At 46.9% G+C, this 27322-nt stretch overlaps 2 protein-coding genes across 2 annotated transcripts in view; one reads left to right on the forward strand and one right to left on the reverse strand.

Annotated features, from left to right (window-relative positions):
- LOC103307318 (C-signal-like) overlaps window positions 1-27322 on the forward strand; it is a 291414-nt gene that overhangs the window by 228406 nt on the left and 35686 nt on the right. The window lies entirely within an intron of this gene.
- On the reverse strand, window positions 3606-23948 carry LOC101931794 (C-signal-like). Its single transcript, XM_065567774.1, has 7 exons — window positions 23661-23948; window positions 14243-14482; window positions 13393-13444; window positions 8206-8393; window positions 7158-7316; window positions 5912-6022; window positions 3606-3833 (listed from the first exon to the last, which is right to left on the reverse strand). The coding sequence occupies exons 2-7, from the start codon at window positions 14387-14389 to the stop codon at window positions 3720-3722; spliced, it is 771 nt and encodes a 256-aa protein (XP_065423846.1). The 5' UTR covers window positions 14390-14482; window positions 23661-23948; the 3' UTR covers window positions 3606-3719.

Below are 27322 nucleotides of genomic sequence, written 5' to 3' on the forward strand. Positions count from 1 at the left end.
GTTCCATGTGCTGGGTGAGACCTACACCCCCAGATGTGAGCCCGGCACTGCAGCTCTTCAGCTGCTGGGGGCGGTAGAGTCAGCCTCTTGGGCTCTCTAGGAATTAAGTTCATGTCAAGGCCAAGGAGTTGGTAGAGAGGAGCAGACAGTGTGAAGGAACCCCCTGGAGTTCCCTGCACTCCATGATTGATGGGGCTGGTTCAGGCACTCAGAACCTGCAGCCCTTCACCGCTCTGTGTGGGGTGGCAAGTGGGCCTGGTTAGGGGCCTTTCCCCCTGAGCTGAATGCTGTGCATGGGGCTGTCTCCTTTGGTACATGGTGCCTAGTGTCCCATCCCCCTGTCAAGAGCCATTGGTGACTTGAGGGGAGGGCTGTGCTGTATAATAGTCTCTGGGCACTCTGCTCTTTCTTCCCCAGCTTGGACTTCCTGCACACGGAATACCTGGATGAGCCTGTTGGAGCTTTAAGTGGCTGGGAGACCACATCAGCAACCTTATTTGCTTGGGAGCCACCTAGAGAAGAGAAGAGTGGGAGAGCAGAGAGGACACATTGCTGTGCTAATGTCAGGGTAAGTGTTTTTGGATGTGAGTTTGAGATGGCTGCCAGTTGTGCTGTCTCTGCTGCTGGTGAGTATAGTAGGAAGAGAGCCTGAGTCATAAGCCCTTGTATTAGAGGTCTGGTGTGACATTGCACTCTATAATGTTTTATGGAAATATGCTTATGAGTGTGAATATGATGTAATTGGAATATGCTTTATACAAAAGGTCTCTTGTGAGGTATCATTACAAAGCTTATAATCTACTGAGTGTGGTCATCCTATTTGTATGAATGTATCATCCTTGTATGTGAAGCTAGAAATATGAAGTATGACTCTGAGGTCCTATTGTAATTATGCAAAGTGTGGCCATTAATGGTGGTTTAGAATCTTGATGGCTCCCATTGACTATGACAAATGGTTGTAAATGGTTTATTTAGATGCAAGCCTTCCTCTATACGTGTATGTCAGCCCATGGGTAATGAAGAATGAAGTCTTACCATGACATGTGACCATGTGACATGATACTGGAATCCATCTTAAACCTGTTGCTTTTCCATTTAGAAGGAGGGGTGGGGACCCAGCTTCCATTTAGAAGGAGGGGTGGGGACAAAGGATTTCCGCCTTGTGCCAAAGCTATAAAAGGGGGTGGAGCAGGACAAAGGGGGTCCCAGTCATTAGAAAGCCCCTGCTTTTCACCTAAGATGCATGCTGGAACTAACAAGGACTTTACCAGGGGAAAGGATTGGGCCCAGACTAGGAAGGAGTCTAGTCTGTGAAAGAAACTTAATGGAACATCTCTGAGGGTGAGATTTACCTGTAATCAGTTTCTTAATGTATTAGGCTTAGATTTGCGTGTTTTGTTTTATTTTGCTTGGTAACTTACTTCGTTCTGTCTGTTATTACTTGGAACCACTTAAATCCTACTTTTTATGCTTCTGTTTATTGATAAAAGCAGAGTAAGTGATTAATACGTGGGGGAGCAAACAGCTGTTCATATCTCTCTATCATTGTTATAGAGGCTGGACAATTTATGAGTTTACCCTGTATAAGCTCTAGGAGTTGGAGCATTATCAGCAATAGTTTTGAGCTATTATTCAAATCTCAGGCTCTAGGACAAAAATGTTCCATGTAAGCTTTTGTAATCAAGATACGAAAGAGCTAATCAAACCATGAGATTGGCTGCTCCCAGCCACCCAACGAGAATGATGCTGCATTTTTTAAATGGGCAAAGTAACAAGATGCAGGTGCAGGGTGGCAACCAAAAAATCCTGTTCCATTTAGTGTCCACCTGAGAATCAATCCAGGTCTACCCTGAGCCCAGTGCACACTGGGACAGAACTTTCAGGGCATTGTTAGTGCTGAGTAGGTTGGCCTGAGGATGTGGTCCGTATCTTGCTGCTGACTTTCAGTCTATTAGATCTGTTAAGTTTTGCTCAACAGGAGCACTTATCAATCTCCACCTGAACTCCACATAGAATATCCGGGTTGGAAGGGACCTCAGGAGGTCATCTAGTCCAACCCCCTGCTCAAAGCAGGACCAACACCAACTAAATCATCCCAGCCAGGGCTTTGTCAACCCTGACCTTAAAAACCTCTAAGGAAGGAGATTCCACCACCTCCCTAGGTAACCCATTCCAGTGCTTCACTACCCTCCTAGTGAAAACGTTTCCCCTCATATCCAACCTAAACCTCCCCCACTGCAACTTGAGACCATTACTCCTTGTTCTGTCATCTGCTACCACCGAGAACAGTCTAGAGCCATCCTCTTTGGAACCCCCTTTCGGGAATTTGAAAGCAGCTATCAAATTCCCCCTCATTTTTCTCTTCTGCAGACTAAACAATACCAGTTCCCTCAGCCTCTCTTCATATGTCATGTGCTCCAGACCCCTAATAATTTTTGTTGCCCTCCGTTGGACTCTTTCCAATTTTTCCACATCCTTCTCGTACTGCGGAGCCCAAAACTGGACACAGTACTCCAGATGAGACCTCACCAATGTCGAATAGAGGGGAATGATCACGTCCCTTGATCTGCAGCCAATGGCCCTCCTTATACAGCCCCAAATGCCGTCAGCCTTCTTGGCAACAAGGGCACACTGTTGACTCATATCCAACTTCTCGTCCACTGTAACCCCTAGGTCCTTTTCTGCAGAACTGCTGCCTAGCCATTCGGTCTCTAGTCTGTAGCAGTGAATGGGATTCTTCCGTCCTAAGTGCAGGACTCTGCACTTGTCCTTGTTGAACCTCATCAGATTTCTTTTGGCCCAATTCTCCAACTTGTCTAGGTCCCTCTGTATCCTATTCCTACCTTCCAGCGTATCTACCACTCCTCCCAGTTTAGTGTGAACTCCTCCCAGTTTAGGATGGCTGAAGTGGGAATCCACTCACCACAGGCCCCAATGGCCATAGAAGAAACCCGACCATGAGCTTGCACATATTTCCTACTCGACTCAGCAAACAAATGTGATTGGCTAGAACTCCTAGATCCTTGCTAGAAGAGCAACCCATGCAGCTCTCCATGGTTTGCAGTGAGACATCCCAGCACTGATGCAGCGAGTCTGGGATCTTTGATTTCTCAACAAAATACAGACTTGACAAACATTCTCTCTGTCTAATTGTTTGTGACATGTCTGCGGTTCATTGTGCAGAGTGGCGCCATCACACAGACACACTCATTTGGCATGGCACGCATGTGTCATCCACAATGACGGGCCTGCAATTCATGTTTTCTACCCTTGGGCCCAAGGTTAAGAGTGGCCCTAGCTGTTTTGCCAGCCAGGGCAGAAAATGTTTCCAATATTTTTGGCCCCACCTACTCCCGAGAAACCAAGCATGCACATAAGCACACACACACACAAAGAGCCAGCCAGTTGGACGGGAGCCAACAAATAAAAATAAAAAGCTGAGCTGCTGAGCAGTTTTGCGCCCCCTGGAAGTTACTGCCCTGCTTGCCCACCTCGAGAACCAGCTGTTCCCGCCTGAGGTACCTGAATGTTCAGCTCTCTAGACGGCTCAGTAACAGCATAGCAGGGTTAAATGGATCTCCCACCTGCATCAGAGACCAGCAGAGGAGAAAGGCTCAAGAAATGGGTTGTAATTCAGCTCAGGTTGTTTATTGGTGTGTCATGTACAGGTAACACAGCCGGCACCTCTATGATCTAATCACACCTGGCAAGCTCATCTCTCACCAGGGATAGATTTGTCCATCCCAGCCCACGAAGGAACCATTCTCCTTCTCAGAGAACATGGAAAGCATCTTCAGGATTGCTTGAGTGGTTTGCTCCACGGTCTGTGGGGCCTGTAGGGTTAAAGTGATGCTGTTAGGTAGGGCAAAACTGCATCTTTCAGGCCATTCTTACTGTGACATCCTGGCACCACAATATTCACCACTGTCATGTAATTAGGATATGTTTTGTACTACGTATGCCTTGTGAGGTGTCATTCTAAAAGTCTTGATCTGCTAGATATTAATATCTCGTTGGAGCGTATGTGCTATCGTCGTATGTGAAGTTATGAAGTTTGGCTGTGTATGTGTTACTGAAACATGTTCTGAGGTTGAAAACCCCCACAAGCAGCCTTTCAGCTGCAATAGTAAAAAGGCCCAACAATGTTAATGGTTTACTGAGGAAATGCACACAAGCACAAGGATTACCCCAGGAACTGTGAACAATAGAAACCTGTCATAGATAGCACTACATAATGGGAACTGTTTGACCCAGGTCACAGCAAAAGAGCTTTCCGGCAAGTGGGAAGACGATATAAAAGGGGAAAAGTGAGATCATGATGGGACCCGACAACAACACACCTGGAAACACCTGAGGAACAAAGAATGAACAGGGAGGAAATGATGGTCTCAGGCTAGAGGGATTTCTAGCCTGTGTATGAAAACGTGGGAAACCCAAGCGGCAAAGCCAAGACAGCTTGTGCTTTAGGAATCTGCCAGCCTGTTTATCATTCAGGGTGAGAATTTGCTAATTCATATCCTACCTATCTAGTATGTTAAGCTCAGTTTGCGATTTTGTTTATTTACTAGGTAATCTGTTTTGATCTGTTTGTTATCACTTATAATCTCTTATAAATCTATCCTTTTATAGTTAATAAACTTATTTTATATGTACTCCAAACCAGTGTGCATTTGACTAAGGTGTCTGGGGAAAATCTCAGCTTGGTTTCCACAAGTATGCATTGTCCTCTTCACATTGAGGGAGAGGCGGACCGGGTGTTAAACCCATATATTGGCCAGATTTGACCAGGGTAGGGTGGTGCTGCTCTGGGGCCTAGGCTGGGAGGCTGGAGGTTAGAGAGCCCTGCATGTAACTGCCGCTGGGTGTGTCCATACCTGTGTGAAAGCTGGTGAAAGTGCAGGCTGGAGGGCTTTGCAACTTGTCACAGCAGCACAGTGTGAGAGGGAGCCCAGGTTGTTGGGTCAGAGGCTCAATAGTACCCTAGTTCCAGGTGGCACCCCGGGGGGAACGCATTACAGTTACTATGTTCCTAGCAGTGGACCAAGTCTCCTCCCTCAACATCTTATCGTATTAGCTTCAGTAGGATCTTCAGGGTAAGTTGCCTTTGCAGATATTTGTACAATGCCTAGTACAATGGGGCTGTGGGCTCTGTGCTACAAAATACACAAATAAATAAGAATGTACTAAAATGAGAGTTGATGTTCCTCACACTTGTGCATTTAGAGTCTCATCAAAACCCCATAGCTGTCAATGGGAATCTTTCCATTGGCCTCAATGGGGTTTGGATCAGTCCTGTAGAATCATCCCAAAGCATTAAAGGCCTTTGCAGGAAAGCAGTATGAATAATTTTGTATACACTATTTATGGATCACTTCTGGCATGGAACATGGCAATGCTTAACTACGTACATTAAGAATACTCTGTCACACCTTAGCATTCTGATGTGGTAGATATTAACGCCCACTTTACACTGGTAGAAATGTGCAAGGTGCAGGGCAGTGGCAAATCAGGCCCACTCTATCCAGATCAAACTGCAGGGGGAGTTTAGCTCAGCTGAATGTATTTCCCCCCACATTGGACTTTGGCCAGGACATTGCATTTATAGAAATCAGTGGGAGTTAGGTACCCAAATACCTCTGAGGATCCTGGCTCTTGCATGCTGTGCTGTGGGTTGTTTAGAGGAGAGAGGGGGAAACTGGGCTTTGCAGGGGAATGCAGGGGTCAGGAGCTGGGGGAAACAGGCCAGTATGCTTTGTCTGCTTTGCGCTGCTCCCAAGTTTAACGTAGTTGTGATCTGGGTGTACAGATGAGTCTGTGGCAGAACCAAGACTGTAAGGCCTCCCTGATGTGCTGTGGATGGAAGTGGCCAGTCACCCTAACCAAGAGATTGTAAATGTGTTATGACCCCTACCTTCTCTGTTCCCATTCTGGTTTTCACCCAGCCAGGGTGGATAGAAGTGCACAGAATCCCACAGTTTTTGTACTCCAAGGACTGGCACCTGGTGATCATGTTCAGAGCAGCCTGTGGGTGGGACACACGGTGAGCAGAGATAAGAGCACAGGACAGAGGGCCGTCTTCCCTACAGGACATGACCCCCGATCCCACAGTACTGATATGCAAGGGTGGAGGGGGAGTCATCTGGGCTGACAGGGGAGGAGATAAATAGCACTGGGCGGAATATGAGGAGCTTCATACATAAGCAGTACTGCTGAACTAGAGGGCAGCTCCCACTTCACTCAGTGGACAAACCCAGCTCAGCAGCTTGGGGCGACAGATAAGGTTGCCAACTCTCATTGAAGCTATTCTGAGAGATTTCCCCCCACACACACATAACATGATGTAATTTTCTTAAAATATCCCATTAAAATCTCCTGGATTGCTTTCAATGGTCACTGGAAGATCGATGCTGATTCTGGGAGACTCCAGGCCCATTCTGGAGGGTTGGCAACTCTAGCAACAGACCAAAAGAAAACTGCCCACCTCACAATAAATCTTCAATCTTTGCTGCCCCTGCGTAAAGGGTACAAGGCTGTGAGATACCAAATCCCAGAAATCTCTGGTTTTATCCTTTTATAGGCTGGAATGCTGAGCCAAGCAGAAACCAGGAGACCCAATCCTGATAAAACGAAAGGAGGAAAATCCTTGGCCAAGCTCAGCTGTTGGCATTGGCTGTAGCTACACCTTGAGATTCTACACAGCTGAGACTCATCAAGGGATTCAGTACACAAGGAACAGATGGCACCAGCAGCTGGTTCCAAACCCAGCTGAATTCCTGTGACCCTTGTAGCAATAACATTCCCGGCAGTCTCAGAGTGGGGAGAGGATCCCACTGAACACAACCCTCCTCACTGCCCAATGGCGACCAAAGCTGGATGAGTTTGGAAGCTGGTAATACGTCCGGATCTCTGATTTGTTGTTAAAGAGTAATTCTGGCTAAAGGTTGACTATAAAGGGGGAGATGCAGGGACACATGCACTGTTTCCTTAAATCTGTAGCAAGAAGCCGGGTAGAAGGGGGCTAATGGGGCAGGAGCTCTGCAGGGAAGCTGGCGGGGGAGACCGAGGTGTTTAGAAGGAACAGCAGAGGAGGCACGTGTGTTGATACAAGGTAGGAGCTAGTTATGCTGGAAGGGAGTGAGAGGGGTCCCATATGGTACCTTGCTGCAGCGGTAGCTGGGTGTTTGCCACAATTCCCACATTGGAACTACTTCTATGGAACCAGCGATGCTGGACATGTTGACAATGGCGGCCTTGCTGCAGCTCAGCCCTGTCTGGGTACTCTGCTGGGCAGCTTTCTTCAGTAATGGCAAGAACTCCTGAGGGAGATACCGATGACTGTGTTACAACAGGGGTGACACCGCTGTTCCAGGGAAGGACCCTATCAGTGATGTTAAGGTCAGGGAGAGGGAGGCTCTGAAGATGGAGTGTGTGATTCAGGCAGCTTGGTGTATCCCATAGTTCTTGGGCATATGATGACTGGGAAACCCTTCTATGGGTAAGAGTGTGCTCTCCCTGAAGGGAGCCTGCTCTGCTCCTTCCGAGAGGTGAGTCTTGCTGCAGGCATTAACCCTGCACAATCCTTGTGCTCCTAGAACACATGGTCTGGGCCTGTGCCCAGCCTCCGGGTAGGAGCATTTTTTAATATGGAGATATACCTATTTCATAGAACTGGAAGGAACCTTGAAAGGTCATCGAGTCCAGTCCCCTGCCTTCACAGCAGGTCCAAGTACCGTCCCTGACAGATTTTTGCCCCAGATCCCTAAATGGCCCCCTCAAGGATTGAACTCACAAGCCTAGGTTTAGCAGGCCAATGCTCAAACCACATGGGGAAGGGGCTCCTTGGCAGGGCACAATCTAGCCCTCACCCTTATGGCTGCATGGCCCTCTGGTACAGCCTTTGAACCAGAAGAGAACATGTGATTATACTGACTGAAGCACCAGAGGATAACAACCTACTACTGCGACCAGTGGAGTTATTTCATTAGCCCAAGTGGTAGAAGACTGCGCTTTGGTGCTCAAGGTTCAAATCCTGCTGGTGGCCAGTGTTAGGGGATGTTAGAGAGTCTCTCTTGAGTCTGAAAATGCAGGTCACCTTGTTTTTGAAAAATGAGTCAAAAATTTGCCCGAGCCAAGAGTCTCAGCTCGTTCCAGGGCAGTCTTTGCTCAGTGTCAGAGGAGTTTCCTGGCTGTCAGGTGTGTTCTTACCTGGCTCACCAGCAGGGGCCCAACTGTGTTAGTTAGGTATATAAGTTCCATGGTCTCAGCGTTCTCATTCTCCATGGTGGTGAACCGTATTATGCCAGCGTTGTTTATCAGGAGATTCAGTCCATGTCCTTGCACATGCTCCTCCACTCTCTGCACAGCTGCCTTTATGCTGTTTGGATCTGTGACATCTACAGACAGCACAGGGGATTCAGAATCATCCTTCCTATAGCAGCTCTGCCCTGTCTATCAGCTCTACCAGCCCATTTAGCTGTTGACCCTATCTTCGGTCGGCGAATGAAAGCAGCCTCACTAACTCGCTTGCATCTCCCTCAAGCCCATCTGGGAACTCTCCCACACTGCCTCTGATTCCAGGGGCAGGAGGAAATCCCTTGAAATTTGTAAAAAAATATGCTTAATCTCTTTGAACTAAATCCAGGAGAGCACCTTCCCTCTTATCCCGTGGAAGCTTACTTTACGTAAGAACCTTTGGTGAGGGACCTTGTCAAAGGCTTTCTGAAAATCTAAGTACACTATATCCACTGGATCCCCTTGGTCCACATGCTTGTTGACCCCCTCAGAGTATTCTAGTAGATTGGTGAGGCATGATTTCCCTTTACTAAAACCATGTTGATTCTTCCTCAACAAATTATGTTCATCTATATGTCTGACAACATTGTTCTTTATTATAGTTTAAACCAGTTTCCCCAGTACTGAAGTCAGGCTTACAGGCCTGTAATTGCTGGGATGACCTCTGGAGCCCTTTTTAAAAACTGGCGCCACATTAGCTATCCTCCAGTCATCTGGTACAGAAGCTGATTTAAATGATAGGTTACAGACTACATTTGTTAGTTCTGCAATTTCACATTTGAGTTCCTTCAGAACTCTTGGGTGAATACCATCTGGTCCTGGTGACATATTGCTGTTTAATTTATCAATTTGTTCCAAAACCTCCTCTAATAACACCTCAATCTGGGACAGTTCCTCAGATCTGTCACCTAAAAAGAATGGTTCAGGTTTGGGAATCTCCCTCACATCCTCAGCTGTGAAGACCGATGCAAAGAATTCATTTAGTTTCTCAGCAATGGTCTTATCATCCTTGAGTGCTCCTTTAGCACCTCAATCGTCCAGCGGCCCCCCTGGTTGTTTAGCAGGCTTCCTGCTTCTGATGTACTTAAAAAAATTTTTGATATTACTTTTTGAGTGTTTGGCTAACTGTTCCTCAAATTCTTTTTTGGCCTTCCTAATTGTATTTTTACACTTCATTTGCCAGTGTTTATGCTCCTTTCTATTTTCCTCCTAGGATTTAACTTCCACTTTTTAAAGGATGCCTTTTTGCCTCTCACTGCTTCTCTTACTTTGTTGTTTAGCTATGGTGGCTCTTTTTTGGTTCTCTTACTATGTTTTTTAATTTGGGGATACATTTAAGTTGAACCTCTATTATGGTGTCTTTAAAAAGTTTCCATACAGCTTGCAGAGATTTCACTTTTGGCACTGTACCCTTTAATTTCTGTTTAACTAATCTCCTCATTTTTGTGTAGTTCCCCTTTCTGAAATTAAATGCTACAGTGTTGGGCCACTGTGGTGTTTTTCCTGCCACAAGGATATTAAATTTAATTATATTATGATCACTATTGCCAAGCAGGTCAGCTCTATTCATCTCTTGGACCAGATCCTGTGCTACACTTGAGACTAAATCAAGAATTGCCTCTCCTCTGGTGGGTTCCAGGACCAGCTGCTCCAAGAAGCAGTCATCTAAGGTGTCAAGAAACTTTATCTCTGCATCCCATCCTGAGGTGACATGTACCCAGTCAATATGGGGATAACGGAAATCCCCCCTTATTATTATTGAGTTTTTTATTTTAATAGCCTCTCTAATCTCCCTGAGCATTTCACAGTCACTATCACCATCCTGTCAGATGGTCGGTAATATATCCCCACGCCTATATTCTTATTATTAGAGCATGGAATTTCTATCCATAGAGATTCTATGGTACAGTTTGATTCATTTACAATTTTTACTTCATTTGATTCTACGCTTTCTTTCACATATAATGCCACTCCCTCTCCAGCACGACCTGTTCTGTCCATCCGATATATTTTGTACCCTGGTATTACTGTATCCCATTGATTATCCTCATTCCACCAAGTTTCTGTGATGCCTTGTAGTGAGGCTGAGTGGCCTCCCTCCGAGTGGGAGAGCAAGGGACCCCTACATGCCCCTTGGAGGGCAGAGCCTAGATCGCCCCGCCCCCCTGACCGGAAGGACCGGGGCATGGCCGGAAGTATAAAAGGCCGGCCCTGCAGCACAGCTGGGGGAGCGCCTGCAACGGAGGAGGATGCTCGGCCTGTTCTCCAGAGGCCCCTGAGAGGAGCCTGCACCTGGCTGTTCCCGATCCCCAGGCGTGGACGAGGTCTGGTCCAGAGTACCTGCTGCGATTTACTCCAAGGAGCTGGAAGAAGCCTGGAGGCCGCAGGTATCAAACCCTGGGGAGGCAGGAAGTAGCCCAGGGGCAGCCACGGAGCAGCCAGCTGGAGAGCCCGGCCTAGCTCAGTCGGCGTGTTGCGGCCGGATCCCCGCCGACACAGGGGCAGCCAGTCCTGCCCCTGCCAGGGCCCTGGGCTGGGATGCGGTGGAGTAGGGTGGGCCTGCGTCCCCTTGCTGCCCAGCCCGGGTGGCTGACCACCCACCCGGTGCAAGGAGGCTCTAGCCCAGGACGGGAGCTCCCTTATCACTCACCTGGAGAGCCCTGCCCAGGTTAACGCCAGCCCTCTAAAGACTGTTTGCTCACTGGCTGCCTGGGTTCCACCCAGGCCAAGGCCCGCCTTTAAAGACTGGTTATTTGTGGACTACTTGAGCTACCCCAGCCCAGGCCGAAGCCTGGTAGTGACAATTGATCCCCCAGCCCTATTGTGGGCTCCCGGCTACCCTGCAGACTCTGGTCCGGACCAGACTGGGGCCAGCCGGAGTGGCCTCCCTCCGAGCGGGAGAGCGAGGAACCCTTACATGCCTATTATATCAATATTCTCATTTAATACAAGGCACTCTAGTTCACCCATTTTATTATTTAGACTTCTAGCATTGTTATATAAGTACTTTAAAAACTTGTACCCTTTTATCTGTCTGCCATTACACAATGTAATTGAATGGGACTCTTTTTTATTTGATTGTTTCTGATCAAACCCTGCCTGTATTTTATCATTTTCCATCCTCTCGTCTCCACTAGGACATAGAGATTCTCTATTAATAGATCCTCCCCTAAGGGATGTCCAAACCATGTTCTTCTCTGCACCTGTCGGCTTTTCCCCAGCCCTTAGTTTAAAAACTGCTCTACGACCTTTTTAATGTTAAGTGCCAGCAATCTGGTTCCATTTTGACCTTGAAAGGTCATCGAGTCCAGCCCCCTGCCTTCACTAGCAGGACCAAGTACTGATTTTGCCCTGGATCCCCAAGTGGCCCCCTTAAGGATTGAACTCACAACCCTGGGTTTAGCAGGCTAATGCTCAGACCACTGAGCTATCCCTTCCCCCTGAACCTCAATCTCTTACCTAGCAGCCTAAATTTGGCCTCCAGGACCTCTCTCCTATCCTTCCCTATGTCACTGGTACCTACATGTACCATGACCACCGGCTCCTCCCCAGCACTACACATAAGTCTATCTAGAGGTCTTGAGAGATCCGCAACCTTCACACCAGGCAGGCAAGTCACCATACGGTTCTCCCGGTCTTTGCAAACCCAGCTCTCTATGTTTCTAATGATCAAATCACCCATTACTAATACCTGTCTCTTTCTAATACCTGGAGTTCCCTCCCCCGGAGAGGTATCCTCAGTGTGAGAGGATATCACAACATCATCTGGAAGGAGGGTCCCAAATAGGGGATTGTTTCCCTCTGCTCCAGTTGGATGTTCCCCTTCCCTGGGACTTTCATCCTCCTCAATAGCACATAGGTTGCCAGACCAGGGGTGGGTCTGTTCTACTGTGTCCCAGAAAGTCTCATCTGTGTACCTCTCTGTCTCCCTCAGCTTCTCCAGTTCAGCCATTCTGGTCTCCAAAGCCCGTACACGGTCTCAGAGGGCCAAGAGCTCCTTGCACCAAATGCACACATACACCACCTGCCCACAGGGCAGGTAATCATACATGCTGCATTGGGTGCAATAAACTGGGTAGCCCCCACTCTGTTGCTGGACTTCTGCCTGCATTGTCTTTTTACTCCTGCAGCTGGTTCCTTTGTTGTTGTTTTGTTTATATCAAGGGGGTGGTTTTGGCTTTTAAGTTTAAAGAATGTTGAATTCTAGCCCCTGCTCATGCTCCCCCTGGAGAACTCCCTCGCAAAACTCCCCTGTTAACTGCTCCTGTTCGCTAGCTCCTCTGGTCGCTTAGAAGCAGGCTTTTTAAAGCCCTGGTCTCCCTGAGTAGCCCCGCCCCCTAGTTAAGGGTTGATGGGTGCTAAAAGGCTTAGGGATCACAGCCTCCTTAAGAAACTCTCAGCCTTGCCTAGCAGGCCGCTGGGCTCAGCACACACACGGTCAGCACATGGTCCCCCAAACAAACAAACATAGCACAGGATATATTTCAGACAAGCAGCAAGCACACCACAAACACAAGCGTCATCATCATGTTTTTTCTGGATCCAAATAGAAACCCACAGCTTTCAATCTAATATGGCATTTATTTTAGATCCTGGAAACCCATAAGAAAGAATCAAAGTTCCCATGAGAGAGCACAAGCTGCTGAACTTCTGAGAACAAAACAGCTGTTGGCTCTGCATGCAGGGAGAGATTATTGGAATTTGCGGGCTAGGAAACTGCAAACAATGTGCAGCAGTTGCACAGGGACACATGCCACAGGTGCCATGGGGGTATTGCAAGATTTGGTAGGAGATGAAATATCAGTCCCTTGGGCACTCTTAATGGAGACTTAGTGGATAAGGCATAGAACCCGCACTGGGTTTGTACCTTCAGCACTAAAATCATGGGTCTCTTCCACTTGAGTTAAGAGTAACTCTATTAGCGGTCAGCCATTACAGCGGGGCAGAGTGGGTGTGACATGCTCCACTCTGAACTGTTAGTGCTTCACCACCATGCACAAGTGTGGCACCACATTGTGCCATCCATGGAGAATTGGGCCCCTCATCTTCCTCCCAAGCCCACCCCTGTCTGAATGAATAGATGCAGAGATGGCTACATACCCAGCTGCAGCACCACCAGGTTTGGATGCTTCAATGCCAGCTCCATTACCTCCTGGAAAGAGAAACATTTTCACTCGGTTAGAAAAATACTGGAAGATGATCAGTGTGTAGGATGGCTCTGACCTCAGCTGTGCAGTACCTGGGATTGGGTGAAACCTTCAAGGAAGGTGCTGGTGACTGAGTGTGGAGCAGCCAACTCCTGGAACTCCCCTGTCCCACAACAAGTGGCATGTGGGTGAGTGAACCAGATACCTCAGAGAGGCTCCTCTGCAGCCTTGTGCAGTGGGGATGGGGTGTCACAAGAGACCCAGTTACAAAATTCCACCACATAAGAACGGCCATATTGGGTCAAACCAAAGGTCCATCTAGCCCAGTGTCCTGTCTTCTGACAGTGGCAAATGCCAGGTGCTCCAGAGGGAATGAACAGAACAGGTAATCATCAAGTGACCCATCCCCTGTCTCCCATTCTCAGCCTCTGGCAAACAAATGTAGAAATGTAGGGGGCCTGGGTGATTTCTCTGTCCTGTCTCTGACAGAGTCAGCCCTCTCTAGATACCTTTAGGGCATGGGGTTTATCACAGGCCACAGTGGAACATTTTATAACAAGCCCCTTGTTAAAATATTGGTAGCATCTTGCCTCTCTATTCCTGAGCTGAGACTCAAACTAGTGTTTGAGTTTTACAGTGAGCTCTGGGTTTCTCATTTGAGCCTCTCAAATGCTTTTAAAGGGAACCCGCTCCTTATCTTATCCCATCGTTGCAGCCTGTACTGCAGGGAAACCCAATTCTCAGGCTGTTTCTGGGCCATCAGTTGCCCAAACCTTCCTGTAAAGCCCAGATTTCATCCTCACCTTGCTTTGGGATCCATCCAGCTCCCTGGTGGTGGCAAAGATCCATTCTGGTGGATTTGGTAGCTCTAGAAATTGCTTCACGAGTCCCAGGCCGATTCCTCGATTGGATCCAGTCACCAGAACGCTCCCGACATTGAACTCTGCCATCGTCACCGAGCTGCAGCTTCCAGCCACCTGCTCTCCCTCTGCAGCTCAGCCTAAATAATGATGCTTGGGCTCCTCCTAACACCAGTGTTGGATCTAGAGTCAAGCCTCTTGATTAAAAGTTATGTAGTGTTGGCAGTTCAGGGATCTGAATAACACCCCACTTACTCACACCTTGATTACAAAAACGAAACCAATTAAACAATACCAGGTATGACGGGTTCGGTCACAGAGATCCCCTTGGGACTGTCACCTGATGTGCTGAAATTACCTCTGAGCCCATTTCCTCTGCCAGCTTGGGACTCCATAACCCTGCCTTGTTGTGCTGCAGCACAGGCCCAGGGTCTGGCCCATGCCCCCAAAGCTGCAGACTTTAACTAAAAACAGCTCAGCAGGTTATCTGTCTCCAGCACTCAGACACCCAGCTCCTAATGGGATCCAAACCCCAAATAAATCCGTTTTACTCTGTATACAGCTTATGCAGGGCAAATTCGTAAATTGTTCACCCTCTGTATCACTGATAGAGAGATATGCACAGCTGTTTGCTCCCCTAGGAATTAATCACTTACTCTGGGTTTATCAATAAATTAGACAAAGGTTTCTAACCATTAGAGGAGTGAAGTTCTAGAACAGCCTTCCAAGGGGAGCAGTAGAGGCAAAAGACCTATCTGGCTTCAAGACTAAGCTTGATAAGTTTATGGAGGGGATTGTATGATGGGATAGTCTAATTTTGGCAATTAATTGATCTTCGATTATTAGCAGGTAAATATGCCCAATGGTCTGTGATGGGATGTTAGCTGGGGTGGGATCTGAGTTACTACAGAGAATTCTTTCCTGGGTGCTGGCTGGTGAGTCTTGCCCACATGCTCAGGGTGTAGCTGATCACCATATTTGGGGTTGGGAAGGAATTTTCCTACAGGGCAGATTGGCAGAGGTCCTGGAGGTTTTTCGGCTTCCTCTGCAGCATGGGGCTCGGGTCACTTGCAGGAGGATTCTCTGCACCTTGAGGTCTTTAAACCACTATTTGAGGACTTCAATAACTCAGGCATAGATTGGGAGTTTGTTACAGGAGTGGGTGGGTGAGATTCTGTGGCCTGCGTTGTGCAGGAGGTCAGACTAGATGATCATAATGGTCCTTTCTGACCTTAAAGTCTATGAATCTATGAGTAATAAACAAAAATTAATTTTATTAAGTATAAAAGTAGGATTTAAGAGGTTTCTAGTAATAACAGCCAGAACAAAGTAAGTTACAAAACAGAATAAAACAAAACATGCAAGTCTACGCCTAATACATTATGAAACTGATTACAGGTAAAAAGCAACAAAGAGTCCTGTGGCACCTTATAGACTAACAGAAATATTGGAGCATAAGCTTTCATGGGTGAATACCCACTTCGTCAGACACATGTAATGGAAATGTCCAGAGGAAGGTATAAATATGCTGGCAAGAATCAGTCTGGAGATAACGAGGTTAGTTCAATCAGGGAGGGTGAGGTCCTCTGCTAGCAGTTGAGGTGTGAACACCAAGGGAGGAGAAACTGCTTTTGTAGTTGGCCAGCCATTCACAGTCTTTGTTTAATCCTAAATTGATGGTGTCAAATTTGCAAATGAACTGAAGCTCAGCAGTTTCTCTTTGGAGTCTGGTCCTGAAGTTTTTTTGCTGTAAGATGGCTACCTTTACATCTGCTATTGTTTGTCCAGGGAGGTTGAAGTGTTCTCCTACAGGTTTTTGTATATTGCCATTCCTAATATCTGACTTGTGTCCATTTATCCTTTTATGTAGGGACTGTCCAGTTTGGCTGATGTACATTGCAGAGGGGCATTGCTGGCACATGGTGGCATATATAACATTGGTGGACTTGCAGGTGAATGAGCCGGTGATGTTGTAGCTGATCTGGTTAGGTCCTGTGATGGTGTTGCTGGTGTAGATATGTGGGCAGAGTTGGCATCGAGGTTTGTTGCATGGGTTGGTTCCTGAGTTAGAGTTGTTATGGTGCGGTGCGTGGTTGCTGGTGAGAATATGCTTAAGGTTGGCAGGTTGGCTGTGGGCAAGGACTGGCCTGCCTCCCAAAGTCTGTGAAAGCGAGGGATCATTGTCCAGGGTGGGTTGTAGATCACTGATGATGTGTTGGAGAAATTTTAGCTGAGGACTGTAGGTGATGCCAGTGGAGTTCTGTTGGTTTCTTTCTTGGGCTTGTCTTGCAGCAGGAGGCTTCAGGGTACACGTCTGGCTCTGTTGATTTGTTTTCTTATTTCCTTGTGGAGGTATCGTAGTTTTGAGAATTCTTGGTGAAGATCTTGTAGGTGTTGGTCTCTGTCTGAGGACTTGGAGCAAATGCGGTTGTACCTCAATGCTTGGCTGTAGATGATGGATCGTGTGGTGTGTCCAGGATGGAAGCTGGAGGCATGAAGGTAGGCATAGCAGTCGGTGGGTTTTCGGTATAGGGTGGTGTTAACATGACTGTCACGTATTTGTACTGTGGTGTCTCGGAAGTGGACCTCCTGTGTAGATTGGTCAAGGCTGAGGTTGATGGTGGGACTGTGACGGGTTGGATCACAGAAACCCCCTTGGGAGCTGCCACCAGATGTGCAAAGACTACCCCTGCTTCTGTTTTCCCTGCCAGCTCAGGACTCCAGCACCCTGTCTTGCTGAGCCAGACACTCCCGTCTGGCTCCAGACACAGATCCAGGGTCTGAATCTCCTGTCCCAAAGCTGCAAGTTTACCTGAAAACAGCTTACAGAAGTGCACTTGTCTTTAGCACTCAGATGCCCAACTCCCAATGGGGTCTAAACCCAAATAAATCCGTTTTACCCTGCATAAAGCTTATGCAGGGCAAACTCATAAATTGTTCGCCCTCTATAACACTGATAGAGAGATATGCACAGTTGTTTGCTCCCCCAGGTATTAATACATACTCTGAGTGAATTACTAAATAGAAAGTGATTTTATTAAATACAGACAGTAGGATTTAAGTGGTTCAAAGTAGTAACAGACAGAACAAAGTAAGTCACCAAGCAAAATAAAATAAAATGCGCAAATCTATGCCTAATCAAACTGAATACAGATAATCTCACCCTCAGAGATGCTTCAGTAAGTTTTTTCTCAGACTGGACACCTTCCAGGCCTGGGCACAATTCTTTCCCCTGGTACAGCTCTTGTTGCCGCTCAGATGGTAGCTAGGGGATTCTTCATGATGGCTCCCTCTCACTCTCTGTTCTCTTCCCCGCTTTATATATCTTTTGCATAAGGCGGGAACCCTTTGTCCCTCTGGGTTTCCACCCCCCCTCACTGGAAAAGCACCAGGTTAAAGATGGATTTCAGTTCAGGTGACATGATCACATGTCACTGCAAGACTTCATTACTCACTTGCCAGCACACACATATACAGGAAGACTCACAGGTAAATACAGCCATCTGCAGACAATGGGAGTCATCAAGATTCCAAACCATCATTAATGGTCCACACTTTACACAATTACAATAGGCCCTCAGAGTTACATTTTATATTTCTAGTTTTAGATACAAGAGTGGTACATTTATACAAATCAGATGATCATACTCAGTAGATTATAAGCTTTGTAATGATACCTTACAAGAGACCTTTTGCATGAAGCATATCCCAGTTACGTTACATTCACTTATTACCGTATTTTCTCTAAAACTATCTGTCACATTATATTGACTTATTATCAAGTTTTTATAAAACCATATAGACTGCACAACGTCACAGGTCAAGGCTGAGGTTGATGGTGGGGTGGAAGCTGTTGAAATCATGGTGGAATTCTTCCAGAGTCTCCTTTCCATGGGTCCAGATGATGAAGATGTCATCAATGTAGTGTAGGTAGAGAAGGGGCATGAGTGAACAAGAGCTGAGGAAGCGTTGTTCCAGGTCAACCATAAAAATGTTGGCATATTGTGGGGCCATGCGGGTGCCCATAGCGGTGCCACTGGTCTGGAGGTATATATTGTCACCAAATTTGAAATAATTGTGCGTGAGGATAAAGTCACATAGCTCAGCAACCAGTTGTGCTGTGGCATCATCAGGGATACTGTTCCTGACAGCTTGTATTCCATCTGTGTGTGGATGTTTGTGTAGAGAGCCTCCACATCCATGGTGGCTAGGAGAGTGTTTTCTGGAAGATCACCAATGCATTGTAGTTTTTCTCAGGAAATCAGTGGTGTCACGGAGATAGCTGGGAGTGCTGGTGGCGTAGGATCTGAGTAGAGAGTCCACATATCCGGATAGTCGTTCAGTGAGAGTGCCAATTCCAGAGATGATGGGGCGTCACTCTCCCTGATTGAACTAACCTCGTTATCTCCAGACTGATTCTTGCCTGCATATTTATACCTGCCTCTGGAAATTTCCATTACATGCGTCTGATGAAGTGGGTATTCACCCATGAAGGCCTGCTCCAATACATCTGTTAGTCTATAACATGCCACAGAACTCTTTGTTGCTTTTTACAGATCCAGACTAACATGGCTACCCCTCTGATACTTGATTACAGGTAATATCTCATCCTCAAAGATGTTCCAATAAGCTTCTTTCATGGACTAGACTCCTTCCTAGTCTGGACCCAATCCTTTCCCCTGGTACAGTCTTTGTGAGATCCAGCAGACATTTCAGGTGCTAAGCAGGGGTTTTCTCATGACTGGCCACACTCTTTGTCCTGCTCCACCCCTTTTTTTAGTGTTGCCAAAAGGCGGGAATCTTTTGTCTGTGCTTATCCCCATCCCCGCCTCATCAATGGTAAAGTACACGGATTAAGATGGATTCCAGTATCATGTGACAGGGTCATATGTCACTGTAAGATCCCTAGACTCCATTCTTCCTGGTGTCCCCCACCCTGCCCGCCTGGCGATCCTGCTGGGGAGCAGGGTTCGGGTGCAGGGGCACCCATTTTTGGGGGGTCCCCAATTTGCTGGAGCCCCTGGGCAAAGGACCCATCGGTCCAGTGGCTAATCTGCCACTGCTCCAGTCCAAACCAGTATGTCTACATAGGAATTTTACAGCCCCGCAGCCAGAGGCCCGCAAGCCCGAGTGAGCTGACCTGAGCCAGCCGTGGGTTTTTAGCTGCTGTGTAGACATACCCAGAGTGTCACCGCTAAATACAGGGTGGAACAGATTGATTAGCATAAGTAGTTAACACAGATTTCAAGGGACCATTCAAAATGAAGGGGCCCATAAACACCTGGCCAGTCATGAGTGGTGAAGGTAGGTTAATGGGTTATAGATTGTTGTAATAAGCCATAAATCTAGTGACTCCACTCAATGTGCAGCGGCAGTCAAAAAAGCAAACAGAATGTTGGGAATCATTAAGAAAGGGATACATAATAAAACAGAAAATATCATATTGCCTCTATATAAATCCATGGTATGCCCACATCTTGAATACTGCATGCTGATATGGTCGCCCCATCTTAAAAAAGATGTATTGGATTTGGAAAAGGTTCAGAAAAGGGCAACAAAATGATTAGGGGTATGGAACTGCTTCCATCTGAGGAGAGATGAATAAGACTGGAACTTTTCAGCTTGAAAAAGAGGCGACTAAGGGGGGATATGATAGAGGTCTATAAAATCATGACTGGTGTGGAGAAAGTAAATAGGGAAGTGTTATTTACTCCTTCTCATAACACATGAATTAGGGGTCACCAAATGAAATTAATAGGCAGCAGGTTTAAAACAAACAAAAGGAAGTATTTTTTCACACAATGTACAGTCAACAAGGACCAGAGGATATTGTGAAAGCCAAGACTATAACAGGGTTCAAAAAAGAACTAAATAAGTTAATGGAGGCTAGTTCCATCACTGGCGATTAGCCAGGATGGAGAGGGATAGTGTCCTTAGCCTTGGTTTTACCAGAAGCTGGGAATGGGCGATAAGGGATGGATCACTTGATGATTACCTGTTCTGTTCATTCCCTCTGGGGCACCTGGCATTGGCCTTTGTTGGAAGACAGGATACTGCGCAAGATGGACCTTTGGTCTGACCCAGTTTGGCCATTCTTATGTTCTTTTGTCTGTATTCAGTCCATGATTTTTAGTGTCTAGCTAAGTTATGAATGTAAGCTCCCAGGCTTGTCTTTTGAATGTATTGTGCAGCTTTCCTTTGGTTTTGAGGACTGAGAGGTCAGCTATACAGTGATTGCTTTGTCAAAAGTGTTCATGATAATGACACATGTGGTCTGATTTTCATGGATTTCTGGCTGTATGTCAGACTGTATGTGCACCTTTGTGTGCACTTACAACAACTATGCATTTGAATAATTTAGCTATATGTGCAAATGGGCAGATAGATACTTAACTGGCCGGCTAACCAATTTCCACTCAGAGTCATGGTAATTGCATGCACAAACAGTAATGGAGTTTAGCCCACATGCAATCACAGTAATTTCAGGCACAAATAATGATGCAACTGAGTCCAGGAGCTGTGGATTTCTTTCCTTGGAAAATCAGGCCAGCCATGTTTGCACTGAGAAACCACATGGTCATAAGAAAGAGAACAGTATCAATGTCAGCACTCCCCTTATTATGTACTTCCATTTGCTATGTCAAGGCTGGTGGGGGGTAGTTAGACCATTCATTTCATTCCTCATTTCTGTACTTGTTCTTCCTTGTTTGCACTTGTTACAAACATACAGCTAAGGATAGCATAAAATCCCTCCTTACCCTGTAAATGGTTAATCCCTTCTTTACCTGTAAAGGGTTAAGAAGCTCATACAATCTGGTGGGCACCTGACCAAAAGGACCAATAAGGGGAGTAGATACTTTCAAATCTGTGGGGGAAGGTTTTTTGTTTTCATGTTCATTTGTTCTCTCCGGGTTAGCAAGGAGCCAGGGCAGGGAAAATACATCTCCCTAAGCCATATCTGAACTAAGCATCTAATATTACAGAAATAGTAAGTAATAGCAAGAAAATAGGTTAGATTATCTTTTGTTTTAGCTTGTGAATTTTCTCTGTGCTAAGAGGGAAGTTTATTCCCATTTTTGTAACTTCAAAGTTTTGCCTAGAGGGGAAATCCTCTGTGTTTGGAATCTTTTTGTTACCCTGTAAAGTTATCTTCCATCCTGATTTTACAGAGGTATTTCTTTTATGATTTTTTAAATAAACTTCTTTTAAGAACCAGATTGTTTTTCAGTGTCCTAAAGACCCAGGGGGTTCGATCTGTGCTCACTTTGTAACCAATTGGTTAGGATATTATTCTCAAGCCTCCACAGGCACAGGAAAGGGGGTGTAGGTGCTCGGGGGGATATTTTGGGGGAGGTAGGGCTCCAAGTGGCCCTCCCTAAATGTTTGTTTAAATTATTTGGTGGTGGTAGCAATACCAAGGCAAGGAAGGAATTTGTGCCTTGGGAAAATTTTAACCTAAGCTGGTAGAAATAAGCTTAGGGGGTCATTCATGCGGGTCCAGAAAGCCTTTGACAAGGTCCCTCACCAAAGGCTCTTACATAAATTAAGCTGTCATGGGATAAAAGGGAAGGTCCTTTCATGGATTGAGAACTGGTTAAAAGACAGGGAACAAAGGGTAGGAATTAATGGTAAATTCTCATAATGGAGAGGGGTAACTAGTGGTGTTCCTGGAGGGTCAGTCCTCGGACCAATCTTATTCAACTTATTCATAAATGATCTGGAGAAAGGGGTAAACAGTTAAGTGGCGATGATACTAAACTGCTCAAGATAGTTAGGACCAAAGCAGACTGTGACGAACTTCAAAAAGATCTCACAAAACTAAGTGTTTGGGCAACAAAATGGCAAATGAAATTTAATGTGGATAAATGTAAAGTAATGCACATTGGAAAAAATAACCCCAACTATACATACAATATGATGGGGGCTAATTTAGCTACAACAAGTCAGGAAAAAGATCTTGGAGTCATCGTGGATAGTTCTCTGAAGATGTCCACGCAGTGTGCAGAGGCGGTCAAAAAAGCAAACAGGATGTTAGGAATCATTAAAAAAGGGATAGAGAATAAGATTGAGAATATATTATTGCCCTTATATAAATCGATGGTACGCCCACATCTCGAATACTGCGTACAGATGTGGTCTCCTCATCTCAAAACAGATATACTGGCACTAGAAAAGGTTCAGAAAAGGGCAACTAAAATGATTAGGGGTTTGGAACGGGTCCCATATGAGGAGAGATTAAAGAGGCTAGGACTGTTCAGCTTGGAAAAGAGGAGACTAAGGGGGGATATGATAGAGGTATATAAAATCATGAGTGATGTGGAGAAAGTGGATAAGGAAAAGTTATTTACTTATTCCCATAATACAAGAACTAGGGGTCACCAAATGAAATTAATAGGCAGCAGGTTTAAAACAAATACAAGGAAGTTCTTCACGCAGGACACAGTCAACTTGTGGAACTCCTTACCTGAGGAGGTTGTGAAGGTGCCACAAGTACTCCTGTTCTTCTTGCCTGAGGAGGTTGTGAAGGCTAGGACTATAGCTGCCCCCCTCAGAACCCCAACCCCCCCCCCCCGCTTCTTGTCCCCTGACTGCCCCAACTCTTATCCACTCGCATGGGTTGCAGAGCTGTAGAAATTTTGTTGGTGCCCAGAACCCACCCCCCACACCTGCCTAAGGCTCTGGGAGGGGGGTTGGGTGGGTGGAGGAGGTCTGGGGTGCAGGTCCTGGGCTGGGGATTAGGGTGCAGGAGGGGTGCAGGCTCTGGGATAGCGTTTGGGTGCTGGATGCAGGCTCCGGGCTGGGGCAGGGGGTGGGGGTGAAGGAGGGGGTGAGGGGTGCAGGCTCTGGGATGGAGTTTGGGGGTGGGAGGCGGTGCAAACGGAGGGGGTGCAGGCATTGGGAGGGAGTTTGAGGGCAGGAGGGTGTATGTGGGAAGGGGGGAGGGGGTTTGGGAGGAAGTTTGGGGATAAGAGGGGATGCAGAAGTGAGGGCTGTGGGTCTGAGGATGAGGGGTTTATGATGCAGAAGGAGACTCAGGGCTGGGGCAGAGGATTAGGGTGCGGGGGGATGAGGGTTGGGGCTGGGGATGAGGGGTTTGGGCGTTGGAGAGGCTCGGGGCTAGGGTGGAAGGGCAGGGTAAGGGCAGCCTGTCTTCCCATTAGTGGATGGAGGACGCTAGGACCTGGGGGCAGCAGACAGAAGTTGCTGCTGGCTCTGGCAGTACAAGCAGGCAAGGGAGACGCAGGCAGGCAGGAAGGGGGGGTCCCACGGGGGGGACGTGCGGAGGGAGCTGGCAGGTGGAGGCTGGGGACCCATCCAACACTCCCCTGCTCCCTGACTGCCCCCCCTGGACTCCCCTTACCATTCTGGCTCCACGTGTAGGCAAAACACGCTGCCCGGTGGGTCGGTTTGTGTGTTACACAGGGCTGCAGACAGAGGGAGGGGGGAGCAGGGGAGGGTTCTGGCTGCTGGAGGCCAATGGGAGCAGCTCAATCGGCCCAGCTGCCCAATCAGCAGCCGCACTCTGCATGGAAGGGAGGGAGGGAGGCGAGGGAGAAAAAAACCCCGGACATTTTAACCTTGTTACCAATTCCTCCCAGATGGCTATTTAGAGACGCAAAAGCCGGACATGTCTGGGGAAATACGGACGGATGGTAACCCTATCTTATGTTCTTGTCCCCCCAGATCTATACCCTAGAGTTTAGAGTGGGGAGGTAACCCTAACAGCACTCATCCCAATAGTGGGTGAAGGAAGGGATTTTTGTTGGGGTGTTCTTATCCGGTGTGGAGGCTGAATCGGAGCTGGTGCTTGCAATTTGTCCTGAAAATGCTCTGAATTGCAGCCATCCTTAGATTCTGTGGCAGGGAATTCTCCAGTCACTGGATGGCTGCTGGAAAGGCTCCATGTCCCACCCACTCTAGTTTCACCCTGCCCACTGGGAGTTTCACCATCCCTCAGGAAGTTGTGACTGTGGTGGGATGAGCAGTTTCTGAGATGGTGTTCCCTGCCCAGGGAGAGCTTTAAAGCTGAAGACCTGGATATGGTAATCCCCTGCCATTTGACAGGCAGCCAGTTCTGCTGTTGCAACTCTGATGCAGTGTGATCCTATCTGCTCGTGTAATCAGCAAGAGAATTGCTGCATTTGCACCAGCAGGCATTTTGGTAGACTCTGGGTATTGCAATAATTGCACCTGAGCTCATGAGACAATGGATTGCTGTGGCTAAGTCGGTATGTGCAAGGATGCAATGTAGTCTGCTCAGCCAGAATAGAATGCTTCTTCGAGTAGTAGCCCTATGGGTTCTCCACTTCAGGTGCACATGCACCTCTCAAGCCCTGGATTGGAGATTTTCAGCTGGCAGTATCTGTTGAGCCCATGCGTACGCCCTATGCTTTCTCGTGGCAGACACTGAGACTATTCAGGGGTATACAGTCAAAGTAACTTAACTGTCTGACTAATCTAATTGCCTTCTATGATGAGATAACTGGCTCTGTGGATGAGGGGAAAGCAGTGGATGTGTTATTCCTTGACTTTAGCAAAGCTTTTGATATGGTCTCCCACAGTATTCTTGCCGGCAAGTTAAAGAAGTATGGGCTGGATGAATGGACTATAATGTTGATAGAAAGCTGGCTAGATGGTCAGGCTCAATGGGTAGTGATCAATGGCTCCATGTCTAGTTGGCAGCCGGTATCAAGCGGAGTGCCCCAAGGGTTGGTCCTGGGGCCGGTTTTGTTCAATATCTTCATTAATGATCTGGAGGATGGCATGGATTGCACCCTCAGCAAGTTCGCAGATGACACTAAACTGGGAGGAGTGGTAGATACACTGGAGGGTAGGGATAGGATTCAGAGGGAACTAGACAAATTAGAGGATTAGGCCAAAAGAAATCTGATGAGGTTCAACAAGGACAAGTGCAGAGTCCTGCACTTAGGACGGAAGAATCCCATACACTGCTACAGACTAGGGACTGAGTGGCTAGGTAGCAGTTATGCAGAAAAGGACTTAGGGGTTACAGTCTATGAGAAGCTGGATATGAGTCTACAGTGTGCCCTTGTTGCCAAGAAGGCTAACGGCATTTGGGGCTGTGTAAGTAGGGGCATTGCCAGTAGATTGAGGACCTGATCATTCCCCTCTATTTAACATTGGTAAAGCCTCATCTGGAGTACTGTGTCCAATTTTGGGCCCCACATTACAAGAAGGCTGTGGAAAAATTGGAAAGAGTCCAGTGGAGGGCAACAAAAATGATTAGGGGGCTGCAGCACATGACTTATGAGGAGAGGCCGAGGGAACTAGGATTGTTTAGTCTGCAGCAGAGAAGAATGAGGGGGGATTTGATAGCTGCTTTCAACTACCTGAAAGGGAATTCCAAAGAGGATGGATCTAGACTGTTCTCAGTGGTAGCAGTGACAGAATAAGGAGTAATGGTCTCAAGTTGCAGATGGGGAGGTTTAGGTTGGATATTAGGAAAAACTTTTTCACTAGGAGGGTGGTGAAGCACTGGAATGAGGGAGGTGGTGGAATCTCTTTCCTTAGAGGTTTTTAAGGTCAGGCTTGACAAAGCCCTGGCTGGGATGATTTAGTTGGGGATTGACCTTGCTTTGAGCAGGGGGTTGGACTAGATAACCTCCTGAGGTCCCTTTCAACCCTGATATTCTATGATTCTTTCCTCAGTTCCTTCTCTACTGCCTTGTCCAGAGATGGAACATGAGCATGTCCAACTACAGTAATGGTTCTCAAAGCGGTTCCTTATTGACTGTACAGGGGGTCCACAAAATATGAAAAAAAAAATTTCACTGCACATCTGTATTGCCTAATGATTAAAACTGACAAATGTAGTATTTCTGTTTATACAACATATTCCATGGTGCATGAACAATGCAGCAATACTCAAATTGGCCTGCTAAACCCAGGGTTGTGAGTTCAATCCTTGAGGGGGCCACTTGGGGATCTGGGGCAAAATAAGTACTTGGTCCTGCTAGTGAAGGCAGGGGGCTGAACTCGATGACCTGTCAAGGTCCCTTCCAGTTCTAGGAGATGGGATATCTCCATTAATTATTATTATTAAATTGGATAAGCGTCAACGGAAAAAATCTCAGTGCTTTGCAACAGCAAATCAGAAGTGATGTCTGTGAGATGTCTTTGATGGGTGGTGTCAGATGCCACTGGTGTGGTCCTCTGCTCTGTTCAATGTTGATAAGTCGGCTATGTGCATGCGTTCCCTCTGTGTGCTGCCCCGGCTCTGCAGATCGCTGGCTCCCTGAGAGAACTCCCAATGACCACAGACTCCGATAAGGTATGAAGGCACCCGGCCAGGTTTATTGTCAAACGAAGCACAGTAATAGTTTCCAGCAGACTCTACAGGACCTACTACGAATATGGACACAGCTCAGTCAGTGGCGGGACACTCCACTGCCCCCTGGGCCGGACAAAGACACTGCCCCAGGGATGTATTCTTATACAAGGGTACAAACAAATTGCACATCACTCCTGACGTATTGAGGTGCGGTAGCAATGTACAACCCCTCTACGCAGTAAGGTGCCACCCCTTACCTTATACATGTTGATTCGAACAAAACAACTCGATCCATCATATTATTCTTTTGCCCATCTTTAGGATGGGTCAGCCTGTTCCTTGTTATCTGTGTGGAGTATGAAAGTATCCAAGTGTTCTGTTACCTTTTAGGTATGTGTATTTTTGCAACATCAGCCCTTTCCTTGCCAGCTTCTGTGAGCAGGGCCTGCCTCTGGCTCACAGTTTAACTTTGCTTTATGTCTTGATCATTACTTTAGTTCAGGCCTCATACCGGGCTTCTGATACAAGGGTTTATGTTTCAGAGCCTCATCTTATTATATCAGAAGTGATGTCCGTCAGATGACTGAGATGTCTTTTATGGATGGAAGTGGAATATATTTTTACAATGTGAGAGCAAATTACATTGAAAATGGATAAGTTCTTCTTTGAATGTTTGCTCATGTCCATTCCAGGCTAGGTGTGTGAGTGCCACATGCAGAGTTGAAGATATT

This window comes from Chrysemys picta, chromosome 14, assembly GCF_011386835.1.
Source record: "Chrysemys picta bellii isolate R12L10 chromosome 14, ASM1138683v2, whole genome shotgun sequence".
Taxonomy (NCBI): domain Eukaryota; kingdom Metazoa; phylum Chordata; order Testudines; family Emydidae; genus Chrysemys; species Chrysemys picta.

What these genes read in the sequence shown, in the direction of transcription:
- LOC101931794 (XM_065567774.1), bottom strand. Translation starts at nt 14,389, where the DNA reads ATGGCAGAGTTCAATGTCGGGAGCGTTCTGGTGACTGGATCCAATCGA. An exon ending in TGGATGGATCCCAAAGCAAG is followed by an intron (nt 13,445 to 14,242) that starts GTGAGGATGAAA and finishes TTCTCTTTCCAG; the next exon opens with GAGGTAATGGAGCTGGCATT. An exon ending in CCAGAATGGGAACAGAGAAG is followed by an intron (nt 3,834 to 5,911) that starts GTAGGGGTCATA and finishes TTAACCCTACAG; the next exon opens with GCCCCACAGACCGTGGAGCA.